This window comes from Epinephelus lanceolatus, chromosome 14, assembly GCF_041903045.1.
Source record: "Epinephelus lanceolatus isolate andai-2023 chromosome 14, ASM4190304v1, whole genome shotgun sequence".
Lineage (NCBI taxonomy): Eukaryota > Metazoa > Chordata > Actinopteri > Perciformes > Serranidae > Epinephelus > Epinephelus lanceolatus.
The window spans coordinates 39,449,958-39,475,708 of record NC_135747.1 but is presented as its reverse complement, the minus strand read 5'-3'; the positions used below and the strand labels follow the sequence as shown (position 1 = coordinate 39,475,708).

The 25,751-nt window shown below is 41.0% G+C and overlaps 1 protein-coding gene across 1 annotated transcript in view; it reads left to right on the top strand.

The window, feature by feature from the left end:
• The window catches only part of sucla2 (succinate-CoA ligase ADP-forming subunit beta), a 30,112-nt gene extending 4,790 nt beyond the window's left edge, over window positions 1-25,322 (top strand). The window contains exons 2-11 of the mRNA XM_033617479.2: window positions 1,351-1,537; window positions 6,295-6,394; window positions 7,144-7,306; window positions 11,644-11,772; window positions 16,448-16,586; window positions 16,725-16,886; window positions 17,366-17,508; window positions 17,644-17,764; window positions 22,636-22,724; window positions 24,652-25,322. Of these exons, the coding sequence (XP_033473370.1) occupies window positions 1,351-1,537; window positions 6,295-6,394; window positions 7,144-7,306; window positions 11,644-11,772; window positions 16,448-16,586; window positions 16,725-16,886; window positions 17,366-17,508; window positions 17,644-17,764; window positions 22,636-22,724; window positions 24,652-24,726 (1,308 nt within the window). The 3' untranslated portion in view covers window positions 24,727-25,322. The remainder of the gene's footprint in view (window positions 1-1,350; window positions 1,538-6,294; window positions 6,395-7,143; window positions 7,307-11,643; window positions 11,773-16,447; window positions 16,587-16,724; window positions 16,887-17,365; window positions 17,509-17,643; window positions 17,765-22,635; window positions 22,725-24,651) is intronic.
• Window positions 25,323-25,751: the final 429 nt, after the last annotated feature.

Genomic DNA, 25,751 nt, shown 5'->3' with positions numbered 1-25,751 from the left:
TCTACAAACATTGCCATAAAACCAGTCCTGCTTATTGAGGATTTTCACGACCAAAAATATTTAAGTTTTCTATCGTCATATTACGCACTTGTAATTTGGTGTAACGCACACATTTTTCTGCCAGCTATGAACTATCTGTAATATTCTACTTTAAGTACATAGTAATAACATGGTGATGGTGTTATCAACCTGTTGCAGCCTGTGTGAAGTCATCAGGACCCAGACTGTTTTTTACTAAAGCTGGAAATGTAACCAGAAGTTAAAGACAAAGTATGAAATGGAAAAACAAGGTCAATAGTTTTATATTACTGTCAACATGCATCGTCGCGTGTGTCCTGTGATCCAGAGTATTTGGAAGCACATGTCCAACTTCAGCTTTTCTGAATCAGTGAATAAAATTGAACAGCGATTTTCCCAATCAGCCCTCCAGTTTAGTCCTGACGAAGTGTGAGCAGCTAAAGAGGGTGCAGACAGACAGCTGTGTGTTGAAGCTATAAACAGGAGCCAAACATGTCTTTTTAACACCAGGCTGGAATATCTGCCCCTTTTTCTCTCCATTTTCTCCCTGTTTTCAATCAGCAGTCTGTTGTGTCAACACTGATGCAGCAGACAGTATGAACACTGTCACCTCCGTCACTTCACAGACCAACATTACTGACTCTCACTGTTTCCCAGATGATCATGTTTTCCTCCAGCTGACTCAGTTTGAATTGAGAAACACTTTTACACGCTCTCCTGCTTTCATTTCCTTCATCAAGTTTCCAGTGTTGCTCGTGTTTCCCTGCTGACTGCAAACACTTCTGCTCTGGTGTAAGAAAGAAACTCTGCGTGCTTTTGTTTTTGCGTGTATGTGTGTGTCTGTTAAGTGTGAAGAATCTCCACCAGTTGTTCTCTGATAATGATAATCTATATATAGGCCTCGATATTCAGTAACGGTTTATCTCCTGTCTATTTTTAGTTGTCATTCAGATGTCTTAGATTTAATCCTTCATATTTTCATGAAATCAAATGTTTTTGATGTCATGTATGGTCGACATTTTCTCAGCATTCTTTACATTGAGTAATTAACTTTTTATATAGTAGTTGTTGTTGAGGGTGGAGTTCGCCGTTCCTGTATGGTAGGGATGGACTGTAAATGATGCAGCATGTAATCCAGTTACACCAGTTAATCTACTGGTTGTGTTAACAGAGAGGCTGCTTAGTGAGTGTTTCCTGTTACAATAAACTGCATCTACTGTTACCACAGTAACCACAGATGTCCTCACATCAACCAGAGCTGAAATCTGAAGGGTTCATTTCTTCTTTTTTTTTTTGACAAAACATTTTCCATCTCTTCTCCTGTCGCTCCAGGTTCTTGCTGGTTCCTCAGGTCTCTTCGGCGGCCATGTGTCCCACCTGCAGCAGCAGCAGCAGCAGAGGAACCTCTCCCTACACGAGTACATGAGCATCGGGCTGCTGAAAGAGGCCGGCATCTCCGTGCCAGAAGGCATGGTGGCCAGCTCCTCAGAGGAGGCGTACTCTGTCGCCAAGCAGATCGGTAAGCCGCGCAGAGCCTGGCTTAAGTGCCAATAATATCATTATCGAACATATTTATCTCTGCAGATTATCACCATATGTTTAAGTGACAGTTTGGCAGGCAGGCGTACAATAACTCTTTACTTTTATAAAGTGAAAGAACAATTAAACAAGATAATTAATGTGACCAGACATTTGATGCAAACACATTAAAGCAGCTCCACACCCAGCCCCTCGCTCTTATAGACGAACCCAGCGTGTGCCTTTTCTGACATCTCATGACCTTTGTGTGTGTGAGGGCATTTTAAACAGCTGTTCAGTGTGGGGACGGACACACATGCACTCAGTCTAAACATAGCCTCCCCGGCTTCAGTGGGATCAGTTGACACCTGACTTACATAATTGCGGGATAGTAAAGAGGTTGCACCGATTACTCTTCTCTGCTTTATGGAGCTTTGTAGTGACTTTAAGCTCATTGTTTATCTGTGCGGCCACAACTGTACTGCTCTGGCTAAAGTGTTTCCTCGGGGTGACTGCTTCGGCCTGAGAGTCTGACTCAAACACTCATTGTTCCACCTAGCACCTCACCAAATTAGTTACTTTTCCCCAGGAACCACTCTCCACATCTGCATAAATTAGATCCACACACAGCTCTCATTTATAAAGAAACTCCGTCACTTTTTAAGCTGCTTCACCTCTTACTCCTGCTTTTTCCTCCCTCTGACACAGTGGTGAAGAACACCAGGAGCAAATGCCAGGAGTTTTCATTATAACAAAATTATGACTGCTGTGGTTACTACATTCCAGATTAATCAGAGCACACAAGGCCAAATGCCCTCCAGAGTTATCATATGACCAGTTGCTGACAAGGGGTCTCATTCATGAAACGTGAGCAGAAGGAATTTGTGTGTAAACTGTTCGCAGACGGAAATTTACGTGCATGTCTGCATTCATCAATATTTTAGTAGCTCCGATCTTTTTGTAGCTACTAACAAAATCTACTCCTGCTCCTGACCACTCGTAGTGCTTGTGTAAATGTAGTAAAGCACATAAATATTGCTTGTCACTATTGGAAATTACAATTTTAACTCGTATAGCGCTCTGTTATGTACACAATACACAGATGCCTTTGAAGCACGTAATCTAAACATGACAAAATATTAAAAATATAACACATTTAGTTAAATTAGTTGGCAATTAGCAGGTGTAAGATCCAGATTAGGTTCATGATTGTGAATTATCTATGTAAATAGACTCAATAGATTACATGTTCTTTCTACATGTTGAATGATGATAATAAAAATATCCGTAAGGACAGCCGGATCACAGCCTCTTCAGCCTCAGTGCCTGGGTTCAGCAGGGGCAGCAGGAGCAGCAGGTGATGGAGCCACGAAGGAGCCCGCGCCAGCTGAAAGAATTATTTGAGACAACACATGTTTTTTATTTTTTTGTGGCTTTTTGATCATTTGAATGAATAAATCTGATTTGAAAAATGTTTAATTTACATTGTATAAAATAGAGCTTTAGGCTATTAAGATTCAAATAATTTGAAGACGATGCATACAAACTGCTGTAGGCTATATGTTATCCATATCATTTGTTAAAATAAATGTTAAATAGCTCTATATTCTGACAGCCATCACTGATTTAGAGTTTATCCATTATGCACAAAACATCTCTGGTTTCCCGTTCCCACTTCATTCAAAACCCCACAAATGAATTTTCTGTTTGTTTGGTGACCGCTGTATTTTTGTGTGTGTGCTTATGCGTTTCTTTGCCTCCAGTTTCATATCAAACCTTTTACACTTCACCTCTGACATGGTTCTTTGTACCACGGAGACAACATTAACAGCATCTGTTTCCTCCCTCCAGGCCTTCACTTTGCCTGTCCCTGTCACACCACTACTAACTGAAGAAAATAAAATGTTTTTTCTTAAGTCCACTTCACCCAAAATTATTTCGATCTCCACTTCGGAAAAATTCTTTTTTCTTTCTCTGTCTTTCTTTCTTTGCGCCATGACTGACAGGTCGACAGGATGCACCTACTGTACACCTCCTTATATGGTGGTCATTGGCTATTCATGGGCGGGGATTTATGCTAATTGCTGATTACCGGGAGTGCACTGTCACTTTACGATGGATTGGCATTCATGATCATACACACGTGTTTACGATCAAATCTGAGTTTCCCACGGCGTTCCTGAATCCGGAGTAGGTTTTTAGTAGAGTAGGCTTTTATGTGCAAATCTACACACAGATTTACTCACTTTTCATGAATGAGACCCAAGCAGTGCAGCATTTGAATTTTTTTTTTTCAAAAGCAAGTCTACAGCAGTGCTCACTCCACATAAAACATCACTTCCAGCAAACGTCACAAAGAACAAACAGCGTCACTGATCTGTTTTAGCAAAATATTCTCTGGTCTGGCTCAGCTGAAAACACAGCTGTAGCCTGCTGAAGTACCTTCACGTCACCTGCTCAGCTGACTTCAGTAGCTCAGATAGCAGACACTCAACTGGAACACTAGAACAGATATTTGATAATACATTCTTTTAAAAATTCAAATATTTAGGGATTTTATCGGGGAAACTCTGGGTTCACTCTTTGTGCTCTTCTAGAATCGTTTCCAGTCCTTGATGAATTTGTAAACTGGTGTGATGTCCTCCGAATGATTGTGGCTAAAACAAAAGATGTGTACTGATTTTCGGAGATGTTCAATGTTTGATTACAGTGAGCCATGGCAGCAATAAATGTATTTGGGCACTGTCCTAGACGAGAATTTTTAAATGTAATGCAAATCCAAAGGCTTTAGGCAAATTAACTTTTCATTTTTTTTTTTAAGGAAGTTGAGAAGTTGTAACGTGGACATAGCACTGATGAAAATGGTTTATTCTTCTTTTATTGAGTCTGTCCATTTTTATGATTTCCCTTTTGGCAGTGTTAGTCTTAAAAATAAGAACAAACTGGACGAAAGCTGTGCCATAAGAGAACTGGTGCTCCTCTTAATGACATGTATAGAGTGGGGACCATCTCTTAAAGGCACAGACTATTGTTTTGGACGCACTGCATCCTTAACATGTTGAGTTCCAGATGCTTTCATCAGGGAGGAAGTTTAGGGCCTGTCCCAATACCCACACTTGTCCTAGAAATACCCACTTGCACTTGGTTGTGCGCGTTCACGTTTAGGCTAGTGGTGTCCCAAAACAGAATTGAGGTAGTGGAAGTGGTTTCTAACACTTAAAATACACCCTAGATTCCAGGGGACCCGACCCACACTTACAACGACGTGGAAGATGAAATTTCCCAGAACACCTTGTTTTTTTGGAAAACAATTTGTTACTGTACGATCGTAATGTAGGCTATACAGACAACAGATGGTTGGACTAGCGTAAACTCATCAGCAACTCGGTTAAACACAGCGTCAAAATATTTAAACAAATCGACTTACCGGAACAAAATCGATCAGAACTAGAAGACGTTGTAGGCGCCTCCTGTTTCAGCATTTCTCCTCCATTGATTCATCAGACGGAGAAGAATAAACTTAGCACACGCCACAACACAAGCGCTGGAGCCGGCATTTTCAAACTTGAAGGACTACCGGTATCTTGCGTCCCTGCTACGCATGACATATGCCTACAAGTCGGCCACGCCGATTTGCGTGAAGTGGTGTCTCATTTCTTAGGGAAAGATCTCTACCCTAATATTTCTCACTTCCCTCATCAAGGGTTATCTCACAAACGAGGGCACTCAATACCAAGTGGAAGATTTAAGGCGTAGAAATGGGATTGGGCCAATGTCTCCCCATAGGTCGCACTAATAGACACAGATTGTCCTTTGTTCCATACGCTGTTGTTTTTTTTTAAACAGTTACAACTCCGGATGTCATGTCATTGTGTCTTCTTTGTTTCCATGGTTTACAGTGTCAGTGTAGGAGATATGGATTTAATACTGTGCTGTGTATTATTGTATGCGTTTGTATTTGACATCTGACTTCAGAGTGAATCGCCCCTCGTGGAAATTTTTTCGAATCTTGAAAAGAAAAGGCTGTAAAAACCCACAGTACTCCACCTGCTCAGCAGCAGATAGCAGACAGACACTGTTAGACACTAGCTGGTGAACATAGTGGAGCATTTAGCAGCTGCAGAGACAGATGTTTCCCTCAGGAGTTGGTGGAGACCAAAACAGACATTCATCAGGTGACATAAACACAAAGACTCCAAATGAATCATCATGTTGGATGTGGAAATAAAGAACTGTTTGCTGATTCATTCTTTCATTTCAGGTTTCTGTCAAACATCTAACAAGTCTTTTTAACAATAAATCATCACTCCTGCCTTTTAACTTATTAAAACTGAAGTGGCTGTTAAAAAGAAAAAGATAAATGTCATTTTAAAAAAGAGATTAAATGATCTGACTCATCCCCGTGATAACAAAATAAAGATTTATATTGCCTCAATAAAAAAGACATTACAGAGCTACTTCTTACTTTACTATCACAGTTTTCCTGAAGCCCAAAGTGACATCCTCAGATTGTTTTGTCTGGTCAACACTCCAAACCCAAAGACGTTCAGTCCACATTTAAGATTATTATTAGCATTATCACAATACTTGTCAGTTTATTTTCTGTCCGTCTGCCTGAAATGTTTCAGCTGTGTGAGATGTTAAAGGGTGAGATGTTAAATAGAGGTTAGGGGTGCAGAAGTCATCACCAGAGTCGTCTCTGTTTTGTCAGTATCACAGTTAATGTTTTATTCATGGACTAATGTGTGTGTGTTTCAGGTTCAAAGGACCTGGTGGTGAAAGCTCAGGTTCTGGCTGGTGGCAGAGGAAAGGGGACATTTGAGGGCGGACTGAAGGGAGGAGTGAGGATCGTCTACTCGTAAGTAACCCAGTCTTTGTCATCAAACACAAATCTAATGCCAAAAACAACAGAAATAATCTGCTGCTTTACCTCACGCAGCCCGCCCAGATTTTTTGTTTGTTCTTTTGTGTGGTTTGTCTCTTAGCTGCAGGTCGCTGCTGGGCACCATAAATTCACCTCAGAGAGCTTTTATATCTGTGCAGAACAAAAGGTCTTCTGTCTTTAGATCAGATCACTGAGGAACAACTCCCCTAAGCGAAATCTTTCTTTATGTAGAACGCATGACGACACATCAGTGATCCAAGGCTTTTGCTCCTATCATCCACAAAATCTTTTTTTTTTTCCAGGCTTCTTCAAATTTGAAACATCTTTCCAGGATATGTCGCACAGAAATAAAGTTCTAACTTCACATCTGAATAGCTGAGGTGCTGCAGGCATCTGTAGAGTGTTGCATTAGTTTTAATTGGCACAGTTGACTCTCTGACATTGTAAAATGCCACCTACATGCCAGATGTCAGCTGTGTGGCAGGAACAAGCTGCAGAGAAGCTGCAAGAACATGGAGGAGGAGATTAAAATGATCTTTGGAAGGAAAAAACAGATGGCTGTGTCGAATCCGAAACCTCAGTGTAGCTAACTGTGAACCAGAAGTTCTTAAGAGTCACTCAGATCTGTGCTTTATGTGATATTCTTAGATTTGACTTATCAGATGTGATGCGGAGGAAATATACATGACGTCTCCTCTGACAATCATTTTCCTCCTCCTCAGGCCAGAAGAGGCCCGTGACATTTCCTCCCAGATGATTGGTCGAAAGCTGTACACTAAGCAGACCGGGGAGGCAGGTCGCATCTGCAACCAGGTGTTTATCTGCGAGCGCAGGTACCCACGCAGAGAGTATTACTTCGCCATCACCATGGAGAGGTCCTTCCAGGTGAGAGAAGACACACACACACACACACACACACACATATAGATACTGATAGGTCTAAAGCTGGATTTAAGCCTCTCTGTCTGAACTGTCTCCCACACGCTTCTGATGGTGGTGGAGATTGTTGATCGTGGAGACAAACAGGAAGTTGAATAAAGTATTTTTCTTTAGTAACAAACGTCTCTAGCAAAGAAACGTTGCTCACTGCAATGGCTGTTCTGTATGAATGAATGAAAGTAAACAGCGATTGCACATGTGGAAGTCTCCTTTTTAAATATGAAATAGTAAATTTATATATGGCCGCACGTATAACTACTTAATTGGTCATATGTGCAGCTGAACCTGACCCACCGGCACTAGGTCCACAGCTCGCCCCAAAACTGCAAATCCTATAATAACCATGCACTGTTTGAATAATTCTGCAAGCCAGCACGGTTAAAGTGATCAGTTTGGGACATTTCATACATGTCAAAACTAAAATAATGTATTTTAAAACGGGGTTGATTCAGAAAATACTATTTAAATGGATATGTTTTGCTTATTCTGATGATATTGAGCAGCACATCTCCTCAGTTAACGTGTCCGTCAGTAACGCACCTGATTGAAGAGGCTCTCATGTTCCAGCTGCCGCAAGAGACGGAGCCAACACACAGAGTCAGCAGTCAGAGGACTAAAATGTTAACCATTACACTAAGTTATTATTATTCTCGTTTTATTCTAATATATATATATATATTATCCAGCATGCTTGATCTGACCTGCATGTTCTTTGTTTAACCTGACAAAGACAAAATACCACCCATGAATCACCTTTTTTTTTAGAGTGTCACTGACCGGGTACCTGACTGGGTACGGGACTTTACCTCAAAGATACATGAAACCACAAAGATATGTTATAACGACTACAAAGATACAATAAAAAAAACACCACCAAGTCTTGCGTCCATGTAGGAGAGGTGATGGGGCCTTCTGCATAGCTGTGCCCAGGGGCCCATTGTCCTATAATCCTCTCATGAATAGACGACTCAGGGTTTCCCACACATTCATTTATTTGTGGCTGCCACGACTAAAACATCTGAAGCCGCATTTAGATTTTCTATTTTTGGAGCTGGACTGTTTATCAGGTGGCTGCTGGAATATATATACCGTTCAGTTATTATTTGCTCCACAGATGAAGCAGCAGAAAAGCAGTGAAAATGAAACTTAACCATCAGTGAGCTCGGTCTTACGTTTGCTTTTACTCACAAACAGCTGCTCCCCTCATCCATCAATCTGATCTGATCGGCTCTGATCATCTAACTACATTGCATTTTTTGTGTAGTTCAGTGTCTTCAATTCAGTTCAATTAAATAGAGCTTTATTTATCCCGAAGGAAGTTCTTGTGCAGAGAATGCTTCAAATTACATTAACACTGAGTACAGTAACCACAACCACACAGTAACAACCAGTGGGTTCCCCGGGTCAGGGTCTCTCACTGGGCCCAGTTTTAGAAACAATAGTGTATTAAATATCAGGCAAAATATGAAAACATTCAGGATAAGAAGTCTTATCAAGGAGCAAAACCAAAACCAGCACCACATCTTGATGAAGGTGGTGATTGCTGCTGTAGCTGAAGGCCCAGTTTGAATTTTGTTGCTGCTGAAACGGCTCTAATAACAGACGAAGATGTACAGAAGACAATATAATCATAAAAACGAAATTAAGAATACGTAAATTGTCCTCTCAGTAATTTAATGCACACAAGTCATTTTGAAAAGGAAGACGTCATCCTGTACAGGTGTTTGCTGGTTGTTCTGAATTAAACCACTAGGTGGCAGCACAGCCCTAAAAATAATGGTAATGGTCTTTTTTCAGCACAGACTGCAGTGGTCTCATGGCACTGTTTTATATAAGTTACATGCAAATTAGCTTATATTTTAGAGACAGAGACAGCATCCTGCAGAGGTGTCCTCATTCAGCTAAATACATGCTCTGATGTGATTTGACAGACTTTAAAGTTCATGTAACTCATTAACCTTGTAGAAACCTGCATCTCACATCAGGACAGTGTTGGACAATCTGCAGCTATGAACAATTTCAAATGAGTCCATTCCTCCTATTAGACATTAAACAAATGTTAAGCTTCTTGTTACCAGATTTGTGCTTTTAAAGGATTTATCTGCTGCCTGAATGAAGCCCACCTCTCAATCCACATCCTAAAATTAGGGGATGTATTTCACAAAACATACTGAGGCTAAAAAAAATACGGGTCTTAATCTTATTTTTTAGAGTAATTTACAAACATGTTATTGCTAAAAACAGTAATATGCTGAAAGACAGAAACAATGAAGGCAGATTTCAAAGTCAGTCAGGGATTACTTGTCAGACAACTGGAAAAAAATATCGCAAGTACAGTGGAGGATGAGTCTGAGAGATACTTTGTGAACATGGCCCCAGATGTCTGCAGGTTTTTGGCAAAAAAAAGACCTGGGTTAGTTTCCCTGTTCACTTCATTTTGGAGAAATTAATAGAGTAATTCAGCACATACATAATGGGATCATTATTATACATTATACATGCCACAGATAATGATGATACCCACCAGAGATCTGTCTTCTTAATCTTCACTCCTACAGCAGAGAAAAGACAAAAGAAACTCCTCAGGTGGAACCAAACCTTTTATTAGATGGAGTGTGAGATGTAAAGTGCCTCCCTTTGAGATCAGTAGGTATTCAACAGGAAGGATTTTAACATATAGTTGTGCTCACGCATCTGCTTAAGTTATAGTCAGTGTGCAGAGGTCGTGTGACGGAAGGGCCAAAATGGTTTTGAACAATTATCTGTTATTTATCTGTGAAAATGGAACATAAACTTCAGGGACAACAAGCAGCGGCGTAGTGACAGACTAGCTGTTGAACATAGTGGTGCATTCAGCAGCTAAACAGACAGATATTTCCCTACATGAGTCTGGAAAGTCTTGTTCTCTCTGTTTTCAGGGTTTAGAAAATCTAGCCTGTGACAGGAGACTTTGCCCAATCACTGATCATTTCAAAGAGAGGGTGTTCCTATTGGTTGGTCTACAAAAACAGATGCGCAATGGAGGACAATCCTGCAGAGAAAGTTGCTATTCTGGCGTTGGCAACAACTGCCTACACTGCCAAGCAACCCAAAAACAGAAGACAGACGATCATAAAGAGAGTCTAAAAGAGAGTCTGACAAAAAACTAAATAAAACTTGTCAGTTACAGCAAAGCATTTCAGAGATGGAGAGAAAATGTTGCTAATAGTTCAGCATTCTGTGACCAGGAGCCCAAAGGCTCACGGCTGCAGCTTCAAGTTCATGTTCATGTAGCTAACGTTAGCTAGAGCCTCGAATCACAGCGTGTCCTCCGCCTCACTCCCCACCACTACAAACCAGCTCTTGGGGAGAAGAGCGGGAAACAACTCTGGAGATGAACCCGAAAGCCCTGACTCCTGCAGATCAGCAAACTTTCTGTTGCTGCCATTACACAGGTTAGACCAGGTGCAGCCACTGGCCACCAGCCCACTATGACACCCAGCAATGGGGGGTTTGCATTGGCCAATTCAAGCCGCTGCAGCCGCCAATTAAAAGGTTGTCTCTTGAGCTGCTGCTTGCTCTCCTCCTGGTGAAGCAGTCCACAGCAGCGGGGAGTGAGGTGGACGAACTATGGGGTGGCTAGCAGCTAATTCTTGTCTCATTTGTGGTCTGGTAAACAGAGAGAGAGAGTGGGAGTGAATGCACTGTGGCCAGCTCTACAATGAAATATATTAAACACTGGGTCACTGTTTGAAGTGCATGCACACTCCCTTGGTCGTCTGGTGGGAGGAGCTTAGGACAGAGCTGCAGGAGGAGGGATTTCAATGTCTGTCGTTTTATTCCTTCGCCTCTTGATTTGTGCCTACCTATTTTGATTGTCAAGTCACTGAGTCTTTTTCCAAGCTAAAATGCCAAAAATTCATCATGTTCTACGAATACGAAGTTTTGCTGCATTACTTTGTCTTATTTGACTAAAAATCAAACATCTTTTCAAACTAACTGAAATTAACAAGTATTTTGAGATGTCATCTTGAGGTAGAAAACTGGCATATCATTTAATTTATTTTAGGTAATTATACAATCAAAAAATGTATGAATCTATAATAGATATAATTGTTAATTACAGCCTCTAAAATAAGTCCAGCTTTATGTAAAACTACACTTTTTGTGGTGAGACTCATTAGTGAGTCTGCTTCATTGGATGGAAATTAATCTTCAGAGTGAGATGACAGACTAAAATCTGAAACTCAAACTTCACAGATTTTTCTAATCATAATCTCATCACTCCCTCTTGTGTCCCACAGGGTCCTGTCTTGATTGGCAGTTCGCAGGGCGGCGTGAATATCGAAGATGTCGCCGCCGAAAATCCAGATGCCATTGTGAAGGAGCCCATCGACATTGTGGAGGGCATTAAGATGGAACAGGCTGTCAAGGTACAATCAATAGTAGATGGAGGAAGTCACAAAACACACTGGAGACGCTCCAACTGTGTGGTTTGGGCTGCAGGAGAAATCGAACAGAGGAGGAAGGGATGCTGGGTGTGTTTGTGTTTGTGCTGCTCGGCCGGAGACAATGTCCAAAACTCACAAGGGGCTGCATCTTATTTCTCAGAGGGAAACTCTTTTCTTAACAAGGTACAGGTCCAATTTCTCTCCGACAAATCAAGTCTCAGGCTGGAGAAAAGCTTCAGTCCTCCTACCTGTTGGTTTCTTTCAGAAAGAAAGAAAAATATTTGATATCCTTGAAGATTTATGATTTTGTTTTGATGTCCAACAATTCGCAGATGTTATTTTTGGACACTAGCAAAGTTATAATCAGTCTCCTGGACTTCATAGAAAGCAACCTGCATTTTTCAGGCAGCTGCTCTGAAATAACCGTCCTGCTTTTGATTTTCCAGTCTGATGGTTATGAACAACACTCAGATGTTTAAAATGATCCATAAATATACCCTTGACGGTGGAGGATGAAGCGACTATTGTTATGTTTTATTTACAAAGATGACAGTGCGTCTGAGTGTTTGAGCTTTTGTCACACAGAACAAATAATGTCCTTTTGATCAGCTTCACAAACATGTACGTTCCTGGTGTCTCGCACACCCCCTCCCCGAACCATTGCCACCTTGAACCCGTTGAGCTGTCACTACGCTACCAGGTGGAGCTCTCACACTGTTTCCCACAGTTGATTTTTTTTTTTTGCACATGCCATCAACATTGAGCACCACGCCACATACTGTGTTTTTGTCAGTTTTGTCTCAATTACCCGCAACCCCCAACCCCCCAAGGTAGGAAAAACCAAGATCTGAACTGACCTGTCGATTTTGAGAATTATTACATCCCTGCTGCCGAGGAGCATTTTAGGCTCTTTCAGCTCATTGTTTTGGTGTTATTGCACATTTATTGTATTGGTTCATTCTCACTGTTCTCAGAGCGTCGCTTAAAAAAAAAAAGAAACAGCCACTGTACCCTACCTACAGCAGCAAACAGCTGACGGACACCGTTAAAGACCAGCTGATGAACAGTCATCTTATCCTCATCTATTGGTTCGTATGATTTCTCACAAAATTAGTGCCCAACGAATGATGTTTCATACTTAACATAAAGTTACGTAATTACCTTTGTTGTGGCTTCAAAATAGTCGCCCATAGACGACATTACAGGAGATATGATAAACTCACTGTCTTTGGTTTTATTGTACTCACTGTTTGATGATCCAGGTGCTTCGGTTGGTTTAAGAGTTGATTTGTTTGTAGGATGTTTGGAGAGTTGCAGGATGGCGTTATGAATTGATTGTCTTGACTGTCACATTTAGAAAAGAAAGTGAAAACAAAAATCCCCAAACAAACGTTCAGTGGGGTATTAACCGACCTCATCAAACAGTAAAAAGCAAAGATTAACATAATGGGCAGCGGTTAAAGACTGTAACCCCGAGGCGTCTCCCATGCACCACGCTCACATCAGCACACCTGCCTCTAATTAAAGGTTCCTTAGATGCCAGGTCAGGTGGCGTATAGACTGACTCAAAAAAATAATAGGAAACCAGGACTTGCTGGAAATGGATCTAACAAACTTTAAGTTACTGTGGTTAGGTTTAGGAAAGGAAACATGGTGACGACTTACCTTGAAATGACTCAAAGTTCACACAGTTCCAAACATGTGTCTCCTGAGGAAAGTCCTGTGTTTTGCAACCCATCAAACACCCCTATGTGTGTCCATAGGGGACCGCTTCCTTTTTTACTACTGTTCGTTCAGTGGTCATGTGACACTGGCTCATGATTACGTATGATATATACAAATTTTGTGCATTACTTTTCATAGGAAAACATACAAACAGTGCATGAGAGAAGCCTGACGTATTGGAGCTTAGCAGCTAAAGAGACAGATTTCCCTCAGGAGATGGTGGAGACCAAAAACAGAGCTTAAAGAGAGAATATTGGACTGACATTTATCAGGTGGACACAATCGCAAAGACTGCTCATAAATCATAATGTTGTTGCTGGACATTGAAACTTTTGCTCACATGATAACCAAACAGATTTATAAAGGCACTTTATATATCAGAGTTGTGTTGCTGGCTTGGTTCCACTGCCCTGAAGTGGCCAAAAAACCACCTCATACAATCTGAAGTCATTTCCAAAGTTCACCAAACATTCTCTCTAAAAAACTCCCAAAACATACTTGTTTCTGTTAAAGTTTTATTTGTTAACCAGTGAACTCAGTTTCAGAGCATCGTCTCGGATCACTTCCCGCGCTACAGTGTGACCTGACCTTTTACTGCTTCACAAACATTGTTTTACAGTCCTGCAGGTTTTTTGGTCATTATGTCTTTGAACCAGAAAATCACAACAAGTCATGTAACACACACACACAAACAAAACACACAACTCAAGCTTGGATGCAAGATTTGCAGAAACAGGGGTCAAAAACTGGAATAAAAGCTGTCAGGGAATTTGACATTTTCAGTCTTGCTCAGTTTTTGACATGAGCAGACGTTTGTCTTCTCTAACGTCGTCACTGGTCTATTAGAAGCAAATTTTAAGGTTTATTTTTACACATTTTTGGTTATATTTTTCTTTAATCTTGGTTGTACTATATCACTCTCTGTTCAGTCTCCTAGTTTCAGTCCATTTTCCCTCTCGTCTCCTTTGTGTTTGAGTGTAATTTTGCATCAGATCTCACCGGCAGGGCTTTGTGCTGCTTTGGGCTCTGGATATTGAATATGCTGGTTGTCATAGTGAGAGCAGACACTCAATATATTTGACAGAGAGAAGAGGTGCTGATTGCACCGCTCTCCAAGTAGATGGAGGTCCATTGATGTTTGTTCACTCCTTTTACTTTTTTCTAACATCAGGTTTCAGACCTCAGGTTTTCAGCAGGTTTTCTGTTTCTAGAGAAACAAGAAGAAGCTGCTTGTTCTCTTTCAGTTTGATTGTTTTTCTGATGCTGATAGATAATTCAGAAAATATTGGAGGTGGGAATTGATCTAATCATTTCCCACGGTCATGGAAAAGTCAAGGAATTAGTAAAAATCATAGAAAGTTTTGGAAAACACTCATGGTATCTCGTTGTTTGTAATGACGTTAATCGTTACAGCAATCTTCCGTCACGTATTGTAGCATAACGGTAAATTTATTTTCTGCAAGTCAGCTGTTGACATAATGTAGCTCTAATATGTGCCAACTTCGGGCTGCACAATGTATTGTTTCACCATCGATACTGTGATGAGCAATAGTCGCTTTGAAGGACGTGCAGTGTCAAGAAAGGCAAATTAATTGAGAAGTTGCACAGTTCTCATTTTGCATCACTTATCGTACAGGATCTCTGCTGCATTAAAGTCAACATTTCTAATGTTACACATCTTAAAACCTCGCTGAACATTATACTGTCTTTTTGTCTATATACAAAATGTAGATTAACTCACTAATAACCTAATTCCAACGTCAAACCGGACTCTGCACAGGAATACAGAGATACTACTCTTCTGAAATGCTTGAATAAGGACAAGATTTGTCCAAAAATCTGTCTTAAACTTGGTTAGAAATGTCTTGAAAGGGTCGTTAAAGGCATTAAGAGAAGGGAAAGACAAAGAACAAGAACAGAGAGAGACAGATAAAATTATAACGATAACAATGCTAATGATGTATTTAATTGTCTTGTCCTTGAATATGTTAAATGCAACTCAGCGTTTTAGTTAATTTCTCAGCAAGTCGATAAGCTGATGTCAGCGTTTCCACAGGAGCCATGTAGACCCTCTGAAAACAACTGTAGACAGGGTATAAAGGGAAAATACTTCTATTGCAAATGACAGAACAGTGAACAAAAGTGTAAACTAGTCATGTGATGTTAAATATCTTTGTGTTTCTATCGTGAACTGCCACAAAAAAACAGCCTCCCCAGAGTCTCTGGGCAGGTGAAACAAACTGGTCGAGACTGGAAAAGACTTCAGTTCACATCCAGACAAGTGTGAATCAAGTTAAATATGATAGAGACATCTATAGACCAGACTCGACCACTGCAGTCCTGTTATTACTGTAGAGTATCAACACCAAGTTTTAATCATCCGCTTTTTCTCTAGATTGCAGCATACGTAACTGACTGAAGTTTCCAGACGTCAGAAATGACCAGTCTTATTTTTTTCCTCACATTTCTACACAGCAAAGGAGCTGCAGCCTCGACCGACTCTTTTCTTTGCTCTGTGGGAGTGACGCCAGCACTCATGCAAAAAAATACTATACCTCCATTTTGTATTTAATCTCAACAAAGAGGAGAGAGTGACACATAAAAGATGCTGAAATGAAAGGTCTCTGCAGTTTCTCTGTGGCTGCAAGCCATCAACTGTGCTGCATAATTATCAGTTTGATGTGATGGTATTTTAAAGGTACGGTGTTTACTCTTTAGTTTATACAGATTACACAGTGTAGATAAAACATGTTAATCAGTGAACTGTAGAGGAGCTGATAGGTGGATTTAGTTCCCTTTGAACAGAGCCAGGCCGGCTGTCTCCTCCTGTTCTTGTTTCCTAAGGTAAGCTAACCTGCTCGATCTTTGTAAAGTGTGAACATGATGCTCAGTGACATTATTAATAATTATAAAATGTTCTGTGTTGCTGCAGGTAGCAAAGAAGATGGGCTTCCCGTCGGGGCTGGTGAACGAGGCAGCGGAGAACATGATCAAACTGTACAATCTGTTCATCAAGTACGACGCCTCCATGGTCGAGATCAACCCCATGGTGGAGGACTCCTCTGGCATTGGTACACACACACACACACACACACACACACAGCATCTTTTTCAGGAACCTTTCAGAGACTAAGCAATAAATCCCCTAAAAAAGAGAGACTAAAAACTGCCACCAAAGCCCTAAACCTCCTGTGTCTGTCTGTCACCAGTGATGTGCATGGACGCCAAGATCAACTTTGACTCCAACGCAGCGTACCGCCAGAAGAAGGTGTTCGACATGCAGGACTGGACCCAGGAGGACCCTCGGGACCGGCAGGCCGCCAAGGCTGACCTCAACTACATCGGCCTGGATGGAACCATCGGTTGTCTGGGTCAGTGCTCGGCAAATGTCACAAAGCAAAGGCAACATTTCAGGATTTTTAAGGAGGATGATTTTAAAATCAGATGCCCCGTCATCTGGGAAAATAGCTGTTATTATTTTTGGAAAACTGAAACATTTGGCCTCATGCATCTTCTTTACCTGAATCTCTTTTTAATGTGAAGTTTGTTTGTACGAGGGTTTCATTATGCATGAGGCCAAATGTTATGAAATCATAAAACTGCATAATCTGAACATCCTGCTGAACCCCCTTCAAACTCTTAAACTAAAATATGGAAAAAATAAGGAATGAAAAGTTGAATATTTGTATTGATCGGCCAATCCAAATCGACTGACATAATTCTGAGTCAGGTACAGCCTCAAATAATAATGTATAATATTTCTGGGATCTTTTAATTTTAAGACACACTTTCCTGCTCCTCCCTTTTTGTATTATACTTTGAACTAACCAATGATTATTGTCCTCTCTAGTAAACGGAGCAGGTCTGGCCATGGCCACCATGGACATCATCAAACTCCACGGTGGCACGCCGGCCAACTTCCTGGATGTCGGAGGAGGAGCCACGGCTCATCAGGTGACTGAGGCCTTCAAACTCATCACCTCTGACAGGAAGGTAAGAACACATCTGCTGCTGATCCTCCAGGCTGGTTAATGCTTCCTCTGATGTCTGCGTCACCATGACGTTAGTTATTATTAGTTATCATAGCATAGCTTTGTGGTGGTTAACGCTAATGTTGTGTCGGCTCAGGTTCAGGCCATCCTGGTCAACATCTTCGGAGGCATCATGAGGTGTGACGTCATCGCTCAAGGCATCATCATGGCTGTGATAGACCTGGACCTCAAGATCCCCATCGTAGTGCGGTTACAAGGTAGAGAACACACACACGTGCGCGCGCACACGCACAATTTAATGTGTTTGGGCTTTCTGATAAATCTCTCACACACAGTAAGATTCTCACACATCCTGGAAAACCTGGAAATCTACAATGAATTAATGACCAATCTATACAGACTGAGACGTCTCCTCTCACATTCTTGAGTTAAACTTTCATTCATATCATAACAATAATTTAAGACTAGTCCATAAACACTGAGTACAGCATACCATACCATGACTTAGTCATACCAAAAATTAGAAAAAAAAACACCAACATTGGTCCACAGGGGGAGCCACAGTGATCGGCCGCATTTTAGCCATTTTGAAGCATTTTTCTGTTGTTATAGCGCCACCCAGTTGCCAATTAGAGTTAAATTTCTCCTGTCACCTTGAGGCGTCCTGTTCTACATATCTACCAAGTTTAGTAAAAATCCATATGGCGGTTAGGCCTAGATAAGAAATGAGCTCTCTAGCGCCCCCATTTTGTTTGATGGGGTCAATAATGGAGGGGTCCCCTCAGATTATGTGTGGTCATATGCCTACAAAGTTGCGTGGTGATGGGTGAAACCCTTGAGATGTTATACACCTTTATGTGATGAGTCACGCCCTCCGCAATATTCATTGCCTTATAGAAGCTCAGTTTTAGTAAGTTTTCCAACTTTTGCCAAGAGGGAACTTTAGATATTGGTCCCTAGATTATGTTCACCCAGTTTCATGCAGATCGCTCAAACTTCCTAGGAAGAGATCCATTTGAAGTGTTTTTCAAAAAATTCAAAATGGCGGAAAATCTATATAAGCGGAAGTTATGGATTCTTGAGGCAAATGTGTTCCTCATGAGGAGAGGCATCTCTGTGCAAAGTTTCATGTCTCTACGACATACAGGGCATGAGATATGCCCATTCAAAGTTTGACATTTCAGTCGGTTGCTATAGCGCCCCCCTTTGGCCAATTGATGTAATATTGCTTCATTGGCATCCTCCCATGACCCTCTACCACTGTGCCAAATTTCACATGGATTGACCAAGTCAGTGAGGAGAAAAACGTGGAACACACACACACACAGAGGTTTCGTCATTTTATAGTAAGATGATGAACTTTATAGTTTTGAACCAGTGCGCTCAGTATTTGGATCATGTGAAGCAAAGTGAGCTGAATTTAGAGGCTACAGCATTCGCTGTATTTTCCAGGATGCTTGTTTTGTATTCTTAACTGCATGATACAACCCTGAACTCTTTTAGAAGCTGAGTTACAGTAAGTACAATTCCAGCTAAACTACATTATTGCACTGGAGCTGATCTGAAATATAATAGTTGACACAGTTTTCCTGTTGAAAAGTTCTTCACAGTGTTTACCACCTTAAGGTCGGCCCATGTGTCAAATTCATATTTAATCAACATTTTACTAAATGTAAGTATCAGATTCGACTTAATATTAAACCTATCACCATACACTTAACATCACTCGTGGTTCCTCCTGTGCTGAGAGAGCACAGGAGGAGTTCAGAAGTTCTGTGCTCCAAAAACACTAAGAGCTAGGAGATGATTTGCTGAGAGGAGAGCGGGCAGAAGCTCAGAAGGGAGACCTTCAGTAGCAGCTGCTGCAGCTTTAATTTAGTTGGGGCAAATCTGTGTGCTGGGAGACACAGCAGGCTGGGTCTGATCTAACAGTGGCAACAGGAAGTTTGAGAACCCTGTTGCTGGTTGAGTTGCCACAGTAGCTGAGGTTCCGTGTGCGCCATCTTCTGCTTTGTCACTTTATCTTTGTTTTCCTGAAACAGATATGACGTGATTTTATATATAGATTATCACAATAATAGCAGCAACTTCTGTCTGCCTCTGCATTTGAATCAAAGTGATTTAGGCATAAAAATAAAATCCTAAATTTAAAGTTTGTGTTCCTGAACCAGTAACTCTGGACTAACTGAGGTCAGACTTTAAATTCAGACATGATGGAGCCATTGTTCTGGACTCAGATTAACCCAATTGTTACGTCTTCCACAAGATGAACAATTTGGTCTATATGTTGTTGACAATGTCCTGCAAATAGATTAAAACACGCTTTAACTGCTCTTCATGTCCTGAGCTTGCCTCAGCCATCAGCCTCTTTACACTCCAGTAAACTAAACACACACACTGGCAGACCTCAGCACCTCCAGTCAGACGGGTTAACAGGCAGCAGCTGGCAGCTCACAGGGAGAACTTGTGTCTGTTTGATGCCTCCTACTTCAAAGTCTGGCTCCTGGAAACATGCAGAGATCCATGAACCCGACTGAACTGTGGATTATTATTAATATGTATTTGTATGCATATGTAGATTCACACTCCATATTGTCGAGGGCAACTGGTGATCAGAAAGCTCGTTAGTCTTTTTGGTGTGTGCGTGACCTTCAGATGACTCTGTGGAGACAGATCACTGGATCCATAGCTCACATCTTTATTCATCCAGCAGCAGCAGAGTCAGGGAGCACGCAGATGTGCTGCATGCTCGTATTTGGAGCCTAAACAGAGCTGACATTTTTCAGTTCTCCTCAGGGTGACACTTTGCTGCTCCTGTTTTCTATTTTGGAATCAAACACACGTTCACCTCACACTGGTGCTGCTGAGGTTCTGCTGAGAGACTACATCCAGATTTATACTCTAATACAAACTGAAGAAGTGCTGCTGCTGCTTCACACATTTTAACACATGCCAACAAGTCGTCCCGCCTGATGTTTGTTTGTAGTCAAAGTCTGACCCACTGTGTGTGAACAGATGTACTCACTAACAGTTTTCATCCATGTGGGAAAAACAGGAAAGGAAATTGGACAAAATTCAAATGTAAAATCTCAGTTTAAAAAATGTTTTAAATCCTCTAAAGTTAAGTGAGCGACTGTAAAAGTGCAGAGTATTCAATCATCCACTGGCTTTAATGTCCCACAAATGGTCTTTACTTTGTACTAGTTGTGGTGATGTGGCCAAAATCTCCTATCACAGTAAAAGTAATTTTATGTCATGGTAACGGTATATGTCACACTATAGTACTTGTATAAATTCAGTTAAGAAATGGTTGAAATTAACCGTATTTATTTTATTATTTGGAACCTCCATTCAAACAAGACAACAGCCTCGAACGAGACAGCGCAATAGTAACAAAGTAAAACTAAAATTCGTTCAAAATGGACGCTTTAAGGTTCCTGAGAACAATCATTTCAAGTGGTACAGGTTCTGTATTTACAACTGCACTCTCCTCCTCCACGTCTGTCCAAATCATGTTACCTTGTGACGCAGTTGGATTCATGTTATCGCGCAAGAATCACGATATCACCAAGCAGCAACCTGCGGAGCTCAAAATGAAGCCCAAAACTGCAGATCCTCTAATGGCCACTTGAGGCTCTTTCGCCCTTCTCCAGTGGCTCCCTGTGGCTTTGGCAAAAAATTATATCCAAATTAATAATGTCATTGTTCAGTTTTCGTAGGCCTTGAGTGAAACTTACATTCTCCATTGTAACAAGGTAAAGTCTATCCATAGAATTAAAAAAAAATGTTTCTACATTTTATCAACTAAATGTGCGTCATGTCACAGCCTGTCACCTTTTACTTTAAATTTTGATGAACCTCAATAGCGATGGCTTGTCCTGGAGCTCCCAAGCTAAGCTAGCCATGGACTGTGGATCAAAAAAATACTCCTGGAGAAATAGAGAATTGAACAGTGTGTGGACGTATTGCTTGTACCGCCTACCCTGCAAACTTAAAGTACAGTTCAGTAAAACATATGAATAAAGGCTCATTTAGACCTATTAGTGATGTTAATCTGTGAATTTGGATTTACTGTTACCTTCATTGTGAGGCTCAAATATGTTTTGCGGCTCCAGGCAGATCATTTGAGAGCTTTTTTGGCCAAAAATGGCTCTTTTGATGCAGACGGTGCAGAATAAACATGTTTACAGCCTGGTACAAAAAAACGATTTGGTCTCTATAGCTAATTTCAACTTTCTTGACAACTGTGCAGGGACTGAAAAGTGTTCATACATTTTATTAAGGTTTAAAGTTACACATAATTAAGGGCAGGCTGCTTTAAGTGACAGGCTGTCTGCTGATCCTCGGCTTCTCAGCCAGATCCACCCCCTTGCTCCTGCACAGCTCCAGCCTCTCACCCAGATATGGTCACCCCTGGCTCCAGAAAAACAAGATGGCAAACGCCAAATGTTAAACTCTAGGCCGACATCACTGGGCTGCGTCCTTTATTTTGGACAGTATATGCATGTCACCCAAGAATCCAGCCCTGATTTGCTTCATAGACTGTCTTGAAAACCTCTAATTGAAAAAAAGTTGTAAGGGAACCTACTTTGTAACGTGAACGCTGGATTTCTTCTGGATTTACTTAAATTGCTTTCCAGAGTTTTAAAACCCTGTCACAGAGTATTTGAGTCCTCGTTGCAGTGTATTGATCTCTGATAAACCCTCAGACTTCTTGATCCGTACACAAACGTCCTGGATAGACTGACTTCATCAGGTCTCAGAATCACTGCCTCTAAGTTCAGTATTTTATTCAATATCAGATTTTAATATTTCTTGAGTATAATTTGAAGTTGTGTCCTGATAGTTCTGGAGGATGGTTATCAGCAATCACCCTCTGTGATTATCCACAGTGAGATTCAAAGAGAGCTCTGATCACCACACTAAGAACCCTGCGGTAGCATCTTAAAGATATGTTAATTTAAAAACAAACTAATGTCACTGCAGAGCCTCCCTGACGCTGACACAGCTGCATTCTGTAAAGCTCATTGTATGGTGGAGAATATAAACAGAGCAAAGTGTTATTGTCTCTGTCCTGTGAAGGTGTTACGCTGTTTTCAAAACCTCACATTTGTCTTGTTTTTTTAAGGAACGAGAGTGGACGATGCCAAAGCTCTGATCGCTGCCAGTCCGCTGAAAATCCTGGCCTGTGACGACCTGGACGAGGCCGCAAAAATGGTACACACACACTCAAACACACACTTGAGCACACACACTGCCATGTGCTGCAGGTAGGGAGATGACCAAACAAACACCTGTCTGTTAAACCTCCAGGTGTGTGTGTATGAATCTGTCTTTATAACACACACTGACCAGCACAGGAAGCAGATGAATCTTCATCATGTCAGGTGTCTCCCACAGGTGTGATGTAGCGAGGTATTAATCTGCCTCCCACTGATTAACATCAAATTCATCTTTACCTTTTTGACCTTTTTCTTCATCATCCTCTGTTCATGTCATCATCTGCCCTCTTTTCCTTTCAGTACTGAAACTAAGAAGCTATTTAAAGACATGAATTGTGTTTTTATGTATTTTTCTACAGTCAAACAGCTCTCAGTCCAAATCATGTAAATCAGGTTTTTGCATGTCTGCTGTACAACTGTAGATTTTGGATAGATTATTTTTTCCATAAAGCTCCAGGTAGCCGCTGGTTTCCATTTATTTCCATACAGTATGAAAATCCTATAGCAGACCAGCGAAACATGTGAGTGTTGAGGTACTTATTATAAAACGCCTCTCTTTGATGTGTCTCAGATTGTATCTCATTCAGAGCTGAACCTAATGATTATTTATTTATTGATTAATCTATCCATTATTTTTTTGATAAGTTGACAACCAATTCATCGATTATTCTAAAGATTTTTTCATCACTCAATTGATATAACACTTAAATAACCCAAAAATAAACGCTAGTCTCCGAAATATTTAAATATTTTACTCAATTATCTTCTCTTAAAAATAATGACATTAGCAGCATATTTTAAAATAAGTCTTATTTCTGCATCACTATTGTGTTATGATAATATTTTGAGTCAGATACCTGATCAGAAAGTGAAGGACCTCAAATTCAAAAGCATTACTGTAACACATGCATTAATTACGGTATATCATAGCAATCAGGAGAACCAGTATTTTGCTTAAGTACTTGACCTTAGACTTAAAATGGTTATGATTTATTTCATCACTGCAGTAACATGCAGTTAAGATTATTACTTGCAAATGTATTTTTTGCATCAGTGTGAAAGTAACAAACAGTTTACAGACTGTAATTAAAGTCTGGAACGAAAGTTTAAGCCATTTTGTCGCTCGTGCATGCTCGTTAGAATAAACAGAAAATATAAAACAGCCGAATAACAACAATCAGGGGCGGTGCGGAAAGTTTAAGTGACTGCTACTAACAGACACATGTTCCCTATGTTGATAATTCTTATATATCTTGCGTATGTGTTCTCCTGTGAGAAGTCATTTATACTTTGTAGGTGAGGTTTTCAGCTGCAGCTCCTTCTCTGGACGAATCCATGCTTACAGCGGGTGCTGCCTAATTTATTGCAACATGTCGATGAATTGCCCCGCCCCTAATCTCATTTGCACATTGTACTGGACAAAAGCGAACCAAGTAAATGAATGTAATTTCCCCCTTTAATCACCAGTCACACTTCCACCAATCTGCCTTTAAATTGAGTGCGTGCATTTGTTTCAACTCATGGCAAGTACTGTTTGTTTATTTCTAGATAAACATCTTCTAATGGTTTATCTTTTAGGTGTCGTGTAGAGGCTGATTCAGAGTTAAAATCTGGAAGATCTAAGTTTTCGTCCTCTTTGGCAGCACTTACGGTGATAGGTATAAATATTAAATGAGTGGACAGACATGCATATAAACTGCAAACTTGACTGGTTGGCAGAGGCACACAACCACAAGGCAGTAATACTAGTTTGTATCTGAGACATTTACTGCTCAAATTTAATTTTTTTTTGTGGCGTGGTAACGTGTTACATCATGCAAAACAGCAGGTGTGTTGGTTTAAACTGGAGGACCTGCTGAACAACCTGCGTTTATGTAAAAGAAGTTTTGTCTGACTCTAACCGTCTGTGTCTCTGCTCACAGGTTGTAAAGCTTTCTGAAATCGTCTCGCTGGCAAAGGAAGCTCAAGTGGACATCACCTTCCAGCTGCCCATCTAAGAAAGAGACCTGACCTTTGACCTCAATGACTTCCTCACCCCAAACACTTCCACAGACGCCAACCACTCCACCTCCTCCCCCATACAGACAGCAAGACGGGCCTCTCACACCCCGGACGTTTAGTTTTCTCTTTCTTACTCTGTGGCATGATGGCATGACTCTGTACAGGTGTCCAACAGGTAGACCACCACAACAGGTTACACTGAGAGAGAGAACAGCCTCCTTTTTAGTCACACTCGGATCTGTTTCCTGTCTCAACCTTTTTTGTCCCTCCACATTTCCTCAAACCTACAAACTTAATTTATACTTGAGTTGATACGCACAAACCTCCACTTTTAATTCTTTCACTATTTAAGCACTTGTTGGGAAATGTTCCTCCGCCCTGTTCGGCTGAAGCGTGTGACGACGCTGCTTTCACATTTGATTGGTGCTGTTACATCAGGCTGGTGCAGACAGGTGACTGGGAAGGCATCAGGAGATGGACTGTAATCCCATTACTTTCATTAAAACACACACATAGTTCTGCGTGAGTGCCTTTTCGGTGTCTTATCTCTATGTAGGAATGTGACAGAATAAAGTAAGATTTGTCCCCACTGTGCAGAACTTTGAAGTGTTTCATCAAACACACAAACAACATGACAGAGTGACGTCTCAGTGAAACACAGCGGACAGCACCGTCTGCAGCATTGATTTGATAATAGTGTTCAGACAGAAATTGCTTCAGAGAACGAGCTGTTGTTCCCGCAGACGCCTCGTCGTCATTCCTTTACCGTGTATAGACACAAGTGTTCATCAGCTGGTTCTTACTGGTCGAACTGAGCACACTTCCTTGGTCCAAAAGTGGAGACACATAATGTAAACTCTCCATTATGCTGTGATGATCACACTGAAAGTCTTCACTGGATTCATGTATTTAGAAGTATACTGCGCAGGATAAACACTCACCAGCAGAAGTAAAGGTAAAAGCCAACCTCAGATTCAGTCGTTTGGCATTTTGCCTCCCTATATTTGCATTCTCTCAGCCC